This window comes from Bos grunniens, chromosome 3 (genome assembly GCF_055505025.1).
Source record: "Bos grunniens cultivar Pamir isolate PY7600 chromosome 3, Bosgru_T2T1.0, whole genome shotgun sequence".
Classification (NCBI taxonomy): domain Eukaryota; kingdom Metazoa; phylum Chordata; class Mammalia; order Artiodactyla; family Bovidae; genus Bos; species Bos grunniens.
Window position 1 is genome coordinate 9,087,110 of NC_141167.1, and position 13,019 is coordinate 9,100,128.

A 13,019-nucleotide genomic window follows, 5' to 3' on the forward strand; every position below is an offset into this window, starting at 1 on the left:
TGTTTTTTGGCCATACCCTGCAGCTTGTGGGATCTCAGTTCCTAGACCAGGGATTGAACCTGGACCAAAACAGTGAAAGCCTGGCATCCCAATCACTAGGCCACCAGGGAACGCCCTTAAAATCTGTTGCCTGTACTTTTGGTGTCATATCCAATAAATCATTGCCAAGTCCAATGTCACAAAGCTTTCCCATGTTTTCTTGTAAATATCATATAGTTTTAGGTTTTACATTTAGGTATTTGATCTATTTTGGTTTAATTTTTTGCATATGGTGCCTCCACACTCACTTGTTCTGGATGTTCCCAACATATACCAGAGGCAACGCAAAGTCATTTAAGAAAGAGATTTCCATATTTTTCCCTCTTGGCTTTTAGTTTCACATATGTCTTTCCTCTCCTTCCCAAACACTTGCCCCTAAGCCATGAAAAAGTCCATAAAAATGTAAGAAAACCAATGCAAAAATTTATATTTTATTTGAATTCAAAAAATTTAAAATTGCTTTCAAATTCAGGAAAGTACCATAATGCAGGACCCCAGGGGGAAGCCTCATATACAGAGACAGATAAATTAAATGTATATACTGCAGACAAGCCAAGAAGATGTGTAGATTACATATTTACAGCACTTGATGTTTTCTGAAAACCGTATTTATACATTTTTATTACATTTACAAAAAAGGCTTCCACTACCATTTACCTACAATAATGAAAAAAAATTTACACCTTTTTTTTTCTTTCTTTTTTGGTACTGTACAAACTTTGTATAATAAAAATATATCTCTGTACAAAAGATTTTTTTTGTTTGTTTTTGTTTTACTTTTTTTTTTTTAACCTCATGGGATGGTGGTGGGTACATGGTGTGAATGGCGGGCGAAGGGCCGAGTCTGCCCTGGTTGCTTCCAAGCCTCTGGAGGTGGAGAAAAAATGCCAGAGGTGGAAAAGGGAATGCAGAGCAGAGTGCTGGGCGCCCCACCAGCACATGCTCCGTGGGCATCTCCTGGGGCTTCACAAGGGGAGGGGCGGAGGCAGGGCTGGAGGAGGAGTCCACTGGTTGGTTTCCCAGGAGTGTAAGAAGGGGGGAGGGAGCAGCCAAAGAGCTTCCTGCATTTGCTTCTAGAGAAAGAGAGAGGTGAGCGTATGGGGGTGTGTGTCTGAACTGGTCCTCTCTGGCCAAGCCCAGGGATGCTGTGATCCAAGAGCAGGTGCGGGCATCTGGGCTCCTGCCTTTGCCAGTTGTAGTCGCATCTTCAGCCCATTTACACGTGAGTCAGATCTCAGGGTTCTGACTCAGACTCTGCTTACAAGCCAGGCGTCCCTCCTATATGTTTCTGTCGTTCCTGGGTTCGGTCTGTGATCTGAACTTCTGAGGCCAGCAGGTCACACATGCACAGGGGCTTGAGCCCATGGGGTCCTTGCCGAGGACAGAGAAAGTGACTCTTAAGTGCCGCAGTTTGATTCCCAAACTCATTAGCTTCTCAGCAATACTTAAATATAATTCATCAATGACCCAAGCACGAGGAAACTCAAAGTAAATCAAACCTGCTTGCAAGGAGCTGGAGACGATGTGCCTCATTCACTCCATTCTTCTGATTTAGGAGCTTCTAGGGCTTCTGTCTGCTATGATGAGGGGCTGTAGGGAGCCAAGGGGCCAGCACCAGCTCCAGGAAGCCTGGGGTACCATCCTTGCCCTGATGCTGCCAAGACGGAGAGGATGGAATCCAGAGAGGACACACAGAGCCCCTGTCGGCCCACTGGCCCGGGCCACAGTTCCACTTGGAGATTCACCCACTCTTACCCCCGGGAGACCTGGGTTTCTGGCAGCTGGTATAGTGGACTTTGGAACCAGACGCACACTTACTAACCGTGTGGCTCACATCTCTTCACGTTCTGCCTTCTCATCCATCCAGAGTACTGTTTCCTACCCTCCCTGGTCACTGTACAGTCTAGAAACGATCTGCCTAAAGTGTCAGGCGCAGAGGATAAACTTGGTCCCTGGAAGCCATTATTTTTGAACCCTGGGCTAGGTCTGCTCTCCTGTCCCTTCCAGCACCAATCTGATGCCTGCAGACTTGCTGTCCCTGTGTGGGCTACGCTTGTTTCTCTTCTCTTTGTCAGTTACCAGCCAGACTTGACCTGGGGCTTCTGGCCGGCTTCCTGCCCTTACCTTCCCGTGACAAGCCCTACTTCTTCACCGTTGCCTTTGACCTAGGAGGACTTTTGAATTCACTGGGTTTAGAACTCAATAAAATTATGTTAAGAAAAAAAATACAAGAAACTGATTTCCAGACGATTTCTTCAGATCGTTTTCTGCCCTGGGGGTAATCCTTGCTGTCTTTCTGCAGTTGGTCTCCGGGTACCGACCGCCAGAGGATGCTAACATCTCCAGTGCATCGTCTTTCCTCTTCTCTGTGTTTGTGGGGGGAGCAGGGGCATCTTTCACACACAATTCACTTTTTGAAGCTTCTGTGGTCTCTTCCGTAGGACTCACATATAGGAGAGGGGTCTGTGTGCGTTCAGGCCCTACACACACGTACACACCCACAACATCCTTTGCTCTTTTCAATCCACAACTTCCTTCCTCCCGCGGTGGCCCTTCTTCCTTTAGGGCCCCCAGTCAGGGCAGAGTGGGCGTCCTCTCCAGGGTGGCAGGGGCAGATGGCGGCAGGGCGAGGGCCCAAGTCCCAGTGGTAGCAGACACGGGCAGAGAGACAGACGGAGATGGGCACTGGGCACTGTGCCAGGGGAGCTTACTTCCTGTCCCCTGGAGAACTGCGTGCAAACACGTGGCACCAGAGTTTGCAAAACAAGAGGGGCAGCGGGTGGGGGATGGCAGCAGAAAAAAGGCGGGAGGAGAGAGGCAAAGCAGAGAAGGAACAAAGGGGAGAGAAGGAAAACAATTAGTTGCCTTGATCTTTACCTTTGATTTTTAATCTTCCTGAACTGAGGGTGGGGATACAGGTAGGAAATGTACACAGAAGACTATGTATCTTCCTAATGTCACATTTTCCCCAGGCAGGGCCGACTTACCTGTCAGCCACAGGATCCCCTGTGCCTATGGGGCTACTACTCTTTTAGGGGCCCAGGAAGATGGTTTTAACTTCTTTCAAAATCAGAAGGAAAGAAGTAAATATAATAATAATGGCCATGTAATAATAAATTTATGGGCTTCCCTGATGTTTCAGATAGTAAAGTGTCTGCCTGCAATGTGGAAGACCTGGGTTCAATCCCTGGGTTGGGAAGATCCCCTGGAGAAGGGAACAGCTACCCACTCCAGTATTCTGGCCTGGAGAATTCCATGGACTGTATAGTCCATGAGTTTTCAAAGAGTTGGATATGACTGAACAACTTTCACTTCACTTATATATTCTGAAAATAATTTTTATTTCTTTATGTATAAGTTATCTTAATACCTACACTTTTTTTTTTTTTTTTAATACCTACACTTTTAAGCTTAGGCTTAAGCAACAGAAATGATCTAGAGGAAAAAAGTGGACCCAGAGAGGGATGGGGAGGGTCGAGGGCAGCTGGCAGAGAGCTTAAGGCAGGGAGGTTTGAGGGCGGCAGCCCTGACTGCGTGTGTGGTCTGGGCCTCTGGCTGAAGTGCTGAAAATCCTCAGGGAGCTGGTGTGAGGAGGCAGTCAGGGCGGGGTGGAGACTTCACAATCCCTCTCACTAGTCTAGCTGCCCTGGCATTTCCCAGCCCTGCCAGTCCTGTCAGCCTACACCCTTGCCCACGGTGCCTGCCCCCTCCAGGGACGGCCCATCGCAAATGCTGACGCAGATGGGGGCCTGGAAGGCAGAGCTGTCCCTGGCCTAGGCTCTGCTTGATGACCCCTGTGCCCTGTTGGAACCCCACCTCTCTGGAGCCCTGGGACGCTTCTCTCCAGAGCTGGGTGTGCTAAGGTTGGGGAGGCACCTGAGAGAGGGCCCGGCCTCCCAGAAAGCAATGTCTGCGGAAGACAACATGGCACACCTCATGGGGGCCCTTCCTGCAGGTTCTCAGCCCCCAGAGGAAGGGATATCAGTGAGAAGGGACACAGCGGGGAAAGAAGACACCTTCCAGATTCATCAGCTCCTCCTGGTCACACGTCTGTGTGTGTATGTGTGTGTGAGAAACAGCGTCCAGTGGACCCTTAGGAGCCTCCATGTGTGTGTCCTCCCCTCTGTCTATGTAACGGAGGCCCATCTGTCTTGCTTAATGCCAAATATGGTGTCGATCTGTCTATGATGTTCTAGGTGATGTAACTGTATATGCCAACCTGCCTAGGCTCGGGTCCAGCTGCTTGGTCAAACACCAGTCTAGCTGTTGCACTGAAGGAATTTTTTTTAGATATGATTAACATTTAAATCAGTAGACTTGGAATAAAACAGATTACCCTCCATAATCTAGGTGGGCCTCACCAATTAGTTGAAGGCCTTAAGAGAAAGGACTGTGGTCTCCTTTGAGAAGAAGGAATTCTGCCTCCAGACTGCCTTTCTCAAGATCACAACTTCAGCCCCTGATGCAATTTCCAGCCTGCTGACCTGCCATGTGGACTTGAGACTTGCTGGCCCCACAATCCTGTAAGTCAATTCCTGAAAATAAATTTCTCCTTCTTTCTCTGTATCTATGTATATAATACAAACACAATATGTGTGTGTGTATACATATATACACACACACATATCTTGAGAGTTTATATATATATATGGACATACATATGCATATATTGTGTATATATATGTCTCTTTCTCTCTGGAGGGTTCTGACTAATACACCTGCTTGGATATTTTGCTGAGCCCAGTGGCTAAGAGCACGGTCTTGGAGCCCCCTGCCTGGGATTGGATTCTGATCCTGCCATCCTACTTCTTGCTAGCTTTGTGATCTTGGCCAAGTTAATTCCTTTCTCTGTGCCTCAGTTTTCCCATCTGTAAAGGGGGTGACAAGGGTCCCTGTCCCAGGCGTAGGGAGGTGCCAGCCTTAGTGGCTGGCACAGGGCAGGAGCGGGCACTCCATCCCCCTCGCGCTGGACACGTCTACAGGGGTGCGGGGCTCACCGGCTGCCGGGGCGGGGCTCTCGGTGGCGGCGGCGATGGCAGCCAGGCCTGGGGGCTATACCGCTGTGCACACCGTGCTGACTGTGAACTCCGCCTCGGTGGCCATGATGTCTGTGGGCTGGATGTTGCGGTCGTACATCGGGTTCTCAAACGTGGCCCGAACATTCGTGTTCTCGTGGCCAGCGTAGCCATTGAACGGAACTTTGGGTCTTCTCCTGGGAGTGAGGTAGAGCATGAACAAGTTGTCAAGAAAGACTCAGGGCTCTAACGGGGAGAGGGAGGCTCTGGGGTGGGGTGGGGTGGGGGGTCAGGGTCCGGGGCGGGGCGGGGCACCTGCTGTGGGCCCTCTTGTCCCTGCCCCATACCTGTGCTTGTAGAGATAAAGCACGAAGCCGGCAATGATGAGGGCGATGAAAGGCACCAGGATGGCGGCTGCCACTGAGCTGCTGTTGGAAGCAAAGTGGCGGCCGATGGACTCCGGGTCTGACTCCAGCAGCCTGAGGTCTGCAAAGTCCCAGAGCAGAAACCTCAGGTCACAGACACAGTGGCCACTGCTGGGAATCGGGGTGCGGCTTGGGGTGCTGCCCAGGGCTGCCTTCCCCCCAAACTGGGCCATCCCCCGGAGATGTCCACACCTGCTGGTTAGGCCTGGGGAAGCCAGTCTGCTAGAGAATCTGAAACTGCGCCCCAGAGCCTTGAAAAAGCACAGTCCCTTGGACGTTTTCAAGCTTCTTTTGGCCATAGAAGCCTGTTATCATGTGAAACCTTCCGAGGAAGCCAATACATAAGGCAGATGCAGGTGGACCCACTCTGGAGGGTGGGAGAGTGGGGAGGGTGTGCTCAGGGCCTCCCCCTCCTCCCCGCTCCCCCTCTCTGACTAGGAGGCCTCAGAAGACCACTGTGCGAGTGCCCCACCGAATGAGGGGGCTGAGGCTCCCTCGGAGAAGGGAAGGGTCTGCTCCGGCTTCATCAGTGGTGCAGTCAGAGCGAGAACTCGGTCTCCTGGGTCTCTCCAGCATATGAGGGGTCTGGGGGACAACCCTCAAGTCTTCACAAGGCCGCAGTATAAAAGGCGAGAGCTTTCACTCCTGCAGCTAAGAGGGCAGAGCTCCTCCTCCAGGGGAGGAGCGGGGTGGAGTGGGAGCCACAGGGAAGCAGGTTTCCGCTGAAGACCAGGAGGAGCTCTCTGAAGATCAGAGCTGAAAACACTGCAGCACCTTGGCAGATAGGGGTCCCGGAGACTGGAGTGTCAGCATCCTGATGGGGTACAGAGCTGACCCTCAAGCACTGGGGGCTGCCTCCTGTCTCCCCCTGCACCGCTTCCCAGAAGCCAGGACCCCTTGCCCCACTAGAGGCTCTGGGTCTAGGCCAGTCTCTGGGGTGAGGATGCTTGACACTTATGACATGTGCTGCAGGGTAAAGATGCCGGGGAGGAAGCAGGGAAGGATGCCTCCTTGACACTCAATATTCTCATCTGTAAAACAGGGACAGGGAAACCACCCTTCCAGGGCTGAGATGCCCCTGTGAGCCCCACGTGGTCATAATGCTCGGGGTGGGCTCAGCAATGCTTCAGGGCTGGCCAGGTAGTGTTGAAGGGGGGGCACATCTGAGACCTGGTGTCCCTGAAGCTGGGGGCTCTCAACTCCAGGGCTGAGCAGGAAGTGGTTTGGCCATGGTTGCCTGAATCATGTACTGTGCTTGTTTCTGAGGAGATATATCACAGCTTTTATCAAAATCTCAGAGATATCCCTGACCCTAGAGAGGCTAAGAACCCCACCCCCTGGACTGCTAAACTTCACCCATCCCCTGCCGTCCATGCCAACACACACATTTCCCCACCACACGCTCGAGCTCACACTCCAGGGACAGATGGTAGTTACCAAGTCTTTGAAAGCCGAACTGCCCGAAGCCTTGGCCCTTGACAGAGCCTTGGTAGATGAAGGTGCCTCCAGAGGACTCCGAGGAGACCTGTGAGGGTGGGCGCAGAGAGGGTAATCCCGTTTATTAACACACATACGCACATTCGTGTGGCTCCTCACATTCCACCTACACAAACCCTGGAGGTGTGCCAGGAGCCAGAGCTCCTGCCAGCCAGGCTGGAGCTATGCCCACAGGTACCCGCTGCCAAACATGCTGGCTGGCGACACCCGCCCCTTGTCACCCCCGCGGACATCGGCTCTCTGCCTACACCCAGGTGAGGGCGAGGCGCTGGGGAGGGGGCAGGGCTCCAACTGATTGTAGGAAGGAGGGAGATATTTTTACTTCTACTGGTCCAATCACTGCATCTGTTGGTGCCTCAGTTTCTCATTTTAAAAAGGGAACAATAACAGTCCCTATGTCACAGGGTTGCTGTGAGATTGATATGAGTCAATATAGATAAAATGCTTAGAACACTTAACAGGCTCTGCTGCTGCTGCTGCTAAGTTGCTTCAGTCGTGTCCGACTCTGTGCGATCCCAGAGACGGCAGCCCACCAGCCTCCCCCATCCCTGGGATTTTCCAGGCAAGAACACTGGAGTGGGTTGCCATTTCCTTCTCCAATGCATGAAAGTGAAAAGGGAAAGTGAAGTCGCTCAGTCATGTCCGACTCTTTGCGACCCTATGGACTGCGGCCCACCAGGCTCCTAGGCTCTAGATGTGTGTTAACTATTTTATTGTGCAAAAAAAAAAAAAAAAGAGTTTTAGAACACTGTGGAACAAACCAAACCATGATGAAAACTTACTTAGCAGACTGAACATACTTTGGGGAGTTCATCCCTATTCTAATAAGCTATTAATTTTGGAGGTGGGTAGCTGGGGACATAACTGCTTCTGGCTCCCTCTGCACTTGCTTCTGTGAGGTTTGTGTCCCGGACACAGACATGCAAACTCTGAGGATGTTTGTCTTACTGGCGTCCCTTCTGACTCCCGCTCCATCCCCAGGTGCAGCCCTCTGTCCACTGCGCTCCAGGCTGACCTCCCCTCCTGTCCCCCAAGATACAGCCTGGGTGACACAGAAGTGGGTCCAGTGGTTGGCTGTCATCCCAGGCAGCTGCTCTGGTGGTTCCTGGCCCTCCAGAACACCCCTGACATCTAGTCCCTGGCCTGCACTCCAGCTTCCAAGTTTGACCCTTGTTCTCTTGCCTCTGGCTGCCCTCCTCGCAGTGTGGGGGAGTCTCTTGTCTTGGCACGGCAGCTGGACCGCTACTGTTAAAGCCAGCCAGGACAAGGATACCCAAGGGCATCCACTGAACACTCTCGAGAATCCCCAGGAACTACCCCTATGTGCCAGCTCCTGGAGAGGCCACTCGCTTCTCCTTTAGTGTTTATCAGCAAAGTCACTCGACCCTCAGCCCTCTACCAGCTGGTCTTGGCCATGAGGATGCCCCCTGACTCAGCTCTCTGTTTCTCTGGCCTCATGACCTCCTCCTCCTTCCCGCCCTTGCCCTTCTAGCTTCAGTAACCCAAGGCAGGGAAGCTGACGGAGTGACGGGTGACTGCTCCACACCCCTGCCTGTTAAACTGAAAGGTCTGGGCAGAGAAGTATCCCTGCAGACCTGGATTCCACCTGAAGAAGGCCTGTGCAAGAAACAAGTCTTTCCCATAAGGGGATTTGAGGAGCCGCCTCCTTTCCCCAGGTCCTGGTGACTCAAGCTGTGCTGAATCACCCTCAAGGGTGTGAAGATCCTTAAGTGTGCAAAGACGCTCAGTGTGTGCCTGGGACTCACCACCTTCTCCCAGCTCCCACCACCACCTCGTGACCTTCAACCTGCTTGACTTTACTCTTGGGCTGCCAACCTCCCATTTCTTCTGTTCTTTTCCTTTTTCATCTTTGGCCACTTTTTTAAACAAAAAAACTTATTTTGTATTGGGGTGTAGCCGATTAACAACGCTGCGATAGTTTCAGGTGGACAGCAAAGGGACTCAGCCAGACATATACATGCATCCATTCTGCCCCAAACTCCCCTCCCATCCAGGCTGCCACACAACATTGAGCAGAGTTCCCTGTGCTCTACAGTAGGTCCTTGTGGGTTATAATTCTGTTTTCTGCTCACACTTAAGAATCTACTGTGTCTCACTCAGATACACCAACCTCTAGACTCAGCCTCCTGGCCCTTTTTATGTTTTCCTGCGTTCACTTCACTAGCAGATGGGGACTCCCTTGGTCCCAGTCCTGGCCCCATAGAAGCCCTCCTCCCAAATCTCCATGTCGATCCTAAGAGTTTCCACCCACTTCGTCCCCCTGCTTCCGGCCAGTGACATGGGAATCAGTTACAGGGCAAGGACACAGGAAGGTCAAGGCCTGAGTGAGGTTCTGCTGAACTTACATGCCCATCTAAAGCCCAGTGATCATCTTTGAACTTATTCACAAAGATCTCCACAGGCCCTGTAATCTGGTAAACTTGAAGGAGGAGATGGAAATCTTCTTTCTTATAAATTCCTGGGAAAAGAAAGTGCAGAGGGTACACTTGAAAGATCTGGTAAATTTTCAAAACCCAAGTCTGTGGGTATGTGGGTGTGAGTGTCTGAGTAGAATTTTTAAAAATTTACTTATTTTTGGCCGTGCTGGGTTTTCGCTGCTTCTTGGGCTTTCCTCTAGTTGCTGTGAGTGGGGGCCACTCTCTGGTTGCTGAGCATGGGCTTCTCACTGCAGTGGCTTCTCTTGCAGCAGAGCATGGACTCTTGGTGCACAGGCTTCACCAAGCCTGTGGTTTGGTTCCCAGGCTCTAGAGCACAGGCTTAATAGTTGTGGCACATGGGCTTAATTGCTCTGCGGCATTTGAGACCTTCCTGGAGCAGGGATCAAAGGTGTGTTCCTGTGTTGGCAGGTGGATTCTTTACCACTGAGCCACCAGGGAAGCCCCTGAGCAGGATTTCATGTGTAGATTTTGCTGTAAACATCCCATGCATAACTGCAGTTAGGTAAGTGTAGTGTGGCCTGTGAGTCTGTGTAGGCTGAAATGTGAGGCTGTGCAAGAATGTGCGTATGTATGCTAATAAAGAACTGGATTACTGGTCTGTGGTTGTGTTCCTGTTTAGACAAGCATGCTTGAGAATACAGGGAATAGGGTTTTGTATATGTTAAGGGTCAGTTAACACATGGTGTGCTTATGATTCAGTGGGTGCAGGGAACACACGAGGGCACGTGTACCAGAGCATGTGGACGCGTTTAGGACTGTGTTTTAGAGCAGCTGAGTGAATATGAACATTAGTTGTGTTCGCGTGTGCACGCATGAGTGAGTGGTTGTAACCGCACGCAGGGCTGTGTATCCACATGTACTCATGCGTCCATCCATCTACCCCTCTATTCAACGAACGTTTGCTTTCCAAGATATTTAGTTTTTCTGATTGTATAAAATTTGAATATTGGGGAAATTTTGGCAAATGCAGAGATGCATGAAGAAAGAAAATTCATTCCTGGTCTCATTTCTGAGAAATAACCACTGTTAACACTTTGGTGTAATTACTTTCAATTTTCTTTCTTATGAATATATTTTTTTTCCTTTAAAAACTGGAGTCACATTTTAAATGCATTATAGTGGATGTACTTTCTCCCAAATTGGCATATTTTATCCAGCAGACATACTATAATTAATGTATCCATTTCTTTTGAGACAATTTTCTATTCCCAGGTGTTATGTTATGCAATTAGCCCATTTTTTTTTCAGAAATGTTTGATTCCCTCTATAACTATTTCTTATGATAAAAATTCTTAGCAGTGTAATTGACGGGTCTACTCATTTTCCTGGGTCTTGATACAAATTGCCAAATTATTTTGTTCAACGACACTATTTCATACTTTGACCAGAGTACTACCTTTACTGGACTAGCACCAATATTTATGGCTTAAAAAAAGTGGAATAAGCGGAAAGTGACATTTTCCACTTCTTTTGATTATTGCTAAAACTATTTTTCCGTTTGTTTATTAACTGTACTTTGGCTTCTGGGAGTTATCTGCCTCTTTTTGGTTCGGTTTTTAGGGATATCTGTCTCTTTTTTCTTTATTCGTAAGAGTTTTTTTTTTTTCCCTACTTTCCATTTACTAATGTTTGTCATCTAACCATTTCCCTGTAGTCGGTGGTGCTTTTACCATGTAAACAAAGATGAATAGACATTCCCTCTTCCCCTGCCTACCAGACCAATCTGAACCTTGCAGGACAGCACAAGGAAGTGGCATTTGAGCGTGTGCCCATCACCCTTACCATCTGGCAGGTTTTCCCGCGGGTGGCTTGCACCTTACCAGACAAGTGCAGCTCCACGCCGCTGTGGTCAACCATGGTGGCGTTGACCTTGCTGTTGGTGACCTGGAAGCCAGTCACCCTGAGCATGGCTGGCTGCTTCTTCCCCTGGTACTCATAGGCCCCTTTCCATAGGGAATTCTTGGCAAAAACATCCCCAGGAACTAGAGGAGTTAAGAAACAGACGTGAGAGGGACTTTCACACGTGCTGGCAGAACTGAAGCCACCTGATGACTGACCCCAGCTCACTCCCTTAGACTGTCTTCCCCAGTGTCTAACACGCGGCGGGCAGGGGGCTGGAGTGCTCTGAGCTCCTTGTGATGTTCTGTGTCTCAGAGCGGATGGATGGGTGGAGGGAAAGAGAGGGAGAGAGAAAGTGGATGGCGAAAAAGGAAAAAATCAAAGTGTGTGTGTGTGAGAGAGAGAGAGAGGAAGGGAGAGAGAAAGAGGGAGTGAATATACTAGAAGAGAGAAGGAGAAAAAACAAGAGGGAAGGGGTTGAAAAGATGGAGAAAGGGAAAAAGAGAGGAGAGAAAACCAACGTTAGTATTAAGCTGTAGATAGGAACATGGGCAGAGGCAGTCAGGCAGATATGGACTCTCACCTTGGCCTCTCCCCTATCGATTGTTTGACCATGTGCAAGAGCCTCCACTTCCTCACCTGTGCAGGCCACACCTGTAGTTCTGTAAATGGGGGCCATCCCACTTACCTCATCAGGGGTTAAATGATTGTTAAATCATAAAAGCATAAAATGAATGACAGCTCCTAAAACTGCTATTTATCCTTATAATAATTTTCTAAGGAGAGTATCATGAATCCTATTTTAACAAAAGGTCAACTGAAGCTCAAGAGGTGAAGGTTATTTGTCCAAGGACACAGCTGGTCAGTGACCAAAATGGAACTTGAATTGAGCTTGATGCCAAATCTAATCTTTTTTTTGTATAACACACACACTAATATGGTAAATAAAAGAATATGGTTCAAAAAAGGATATGATAAGTCTAGAATAATTCTGCATTAGTCAGGCCACACCTGTAGTTCCGTGCCCGTTCTGGACATCACACTTGGAAAGACACAATACCTGTCTTAAAAACATAGCCCTTTCCAGCAAGCTCCCTGAGCAGGACCTGTGTCTGTATGGCCACACACTGCCTGGACCTGTGCCAGGAGGGGTTGGGGCAGTCTGTGGCTCCAGAGCTTGATGCTCCGACATGTTTCTAGAAGGCTTTGGTCCTTCTTCTGGATGAGTTTTCTGTTTCCCGCAAGCTTACTTCCTCCTGAGGTCCGCCTGGGGCTGGGAGGTAGATGGGGAACTCTGCTGGGCCCTGCAGATTGTTTCCACGCCTTTCCACTGAGTACTCAGAAGCTCATGTGCATGTTCCTGGGTAACTAGATGAAGGAAGCAACACCAGTTTCTTGAGCCAAAGCTCTAGACTAGACATACCAGAAGCTTGGGTGAGTGGAGGCTCCCGGGCAGTGTTGATGGGTCTCCCACTGGGCCGGACCTCTGCTGGGGAAAGAGAAGGGAAGGAGACAGGTTCAGCCTCTGGTCTCTGCTCTATTAGAAAAGTAAAGGCCACCTCACCGACATTAGGTCAATGGGTTCTTTGAAATCTTGGACTTGTCCTCTCAGCCAGGTGGTGGACTACTTTGATGACGCTAGGGACCCCTCTCAGAATGATACGAAGCGTTGGGGGTTTCCCTGGTAGCCCACTGGTAAGACTCCACGCTTCCAATGTAGGAGGCCTGGGTTTGATCCCTGGCTG

The 13,019-nt window shown here is 49.9% G+C and overlaps 1 protein-coding gene across 2 annotated transcripts in view; it reads right to left on the reverse strand.

Annotated features, from left to right (window-relative positions):
- Nucleotides 1–442: 442 nt before the first annotated feature.
- The window catches only part of CSMD2 (CUB and Sushi multiple domains 2), a 693,739-nt gene continuing 681,162 nt past the window's right edge, over nucleotides 443–13,019 (reverse strand). Inside the window, exons 65-71 of one of the 2 annotated variants that reach the window (XM_086378081.1) lie at nucleotides 12,698–12,760; nucleotides 11,256–11,417; nucleotides 9,343–9,455; nucleotides 6,917–7,004; nucleotides 5,402–5,540; nucleotides 5,037–5,251; nucleotides 443–2,768 (exon numbers count right to left, since the gene is read on the reverse strand). In XM_086378081.1, coding sequence (XP_086234207.1) covers nucleotides 5,092–5,251; nucleotides 5,402–5,540; nucleotides 6,917–7,004; nucleotides 9,343–9,455; nucleotides 11,256–11,417; nucleotides 12,698–12,760 — 725 coding nt within the window. In that variant the 3' untranslated portion in view covers nucleotides 443–2,768; nucleotides 5,037–5,091. Of the gene's footprint in view, nucleotides 2,769–5,036; nucleotides 5,252–5,401; nucleotides 5,541–6,916; nucleotides 7,005–9,342; nucleotides 9,456–11,255; nucleotides 11,418–12,697; nucleotides 12,764–13,019 lie in introns of both variants that reach the window. The other variant, XM_086378078.1, reaches the window with a different exon arrangement.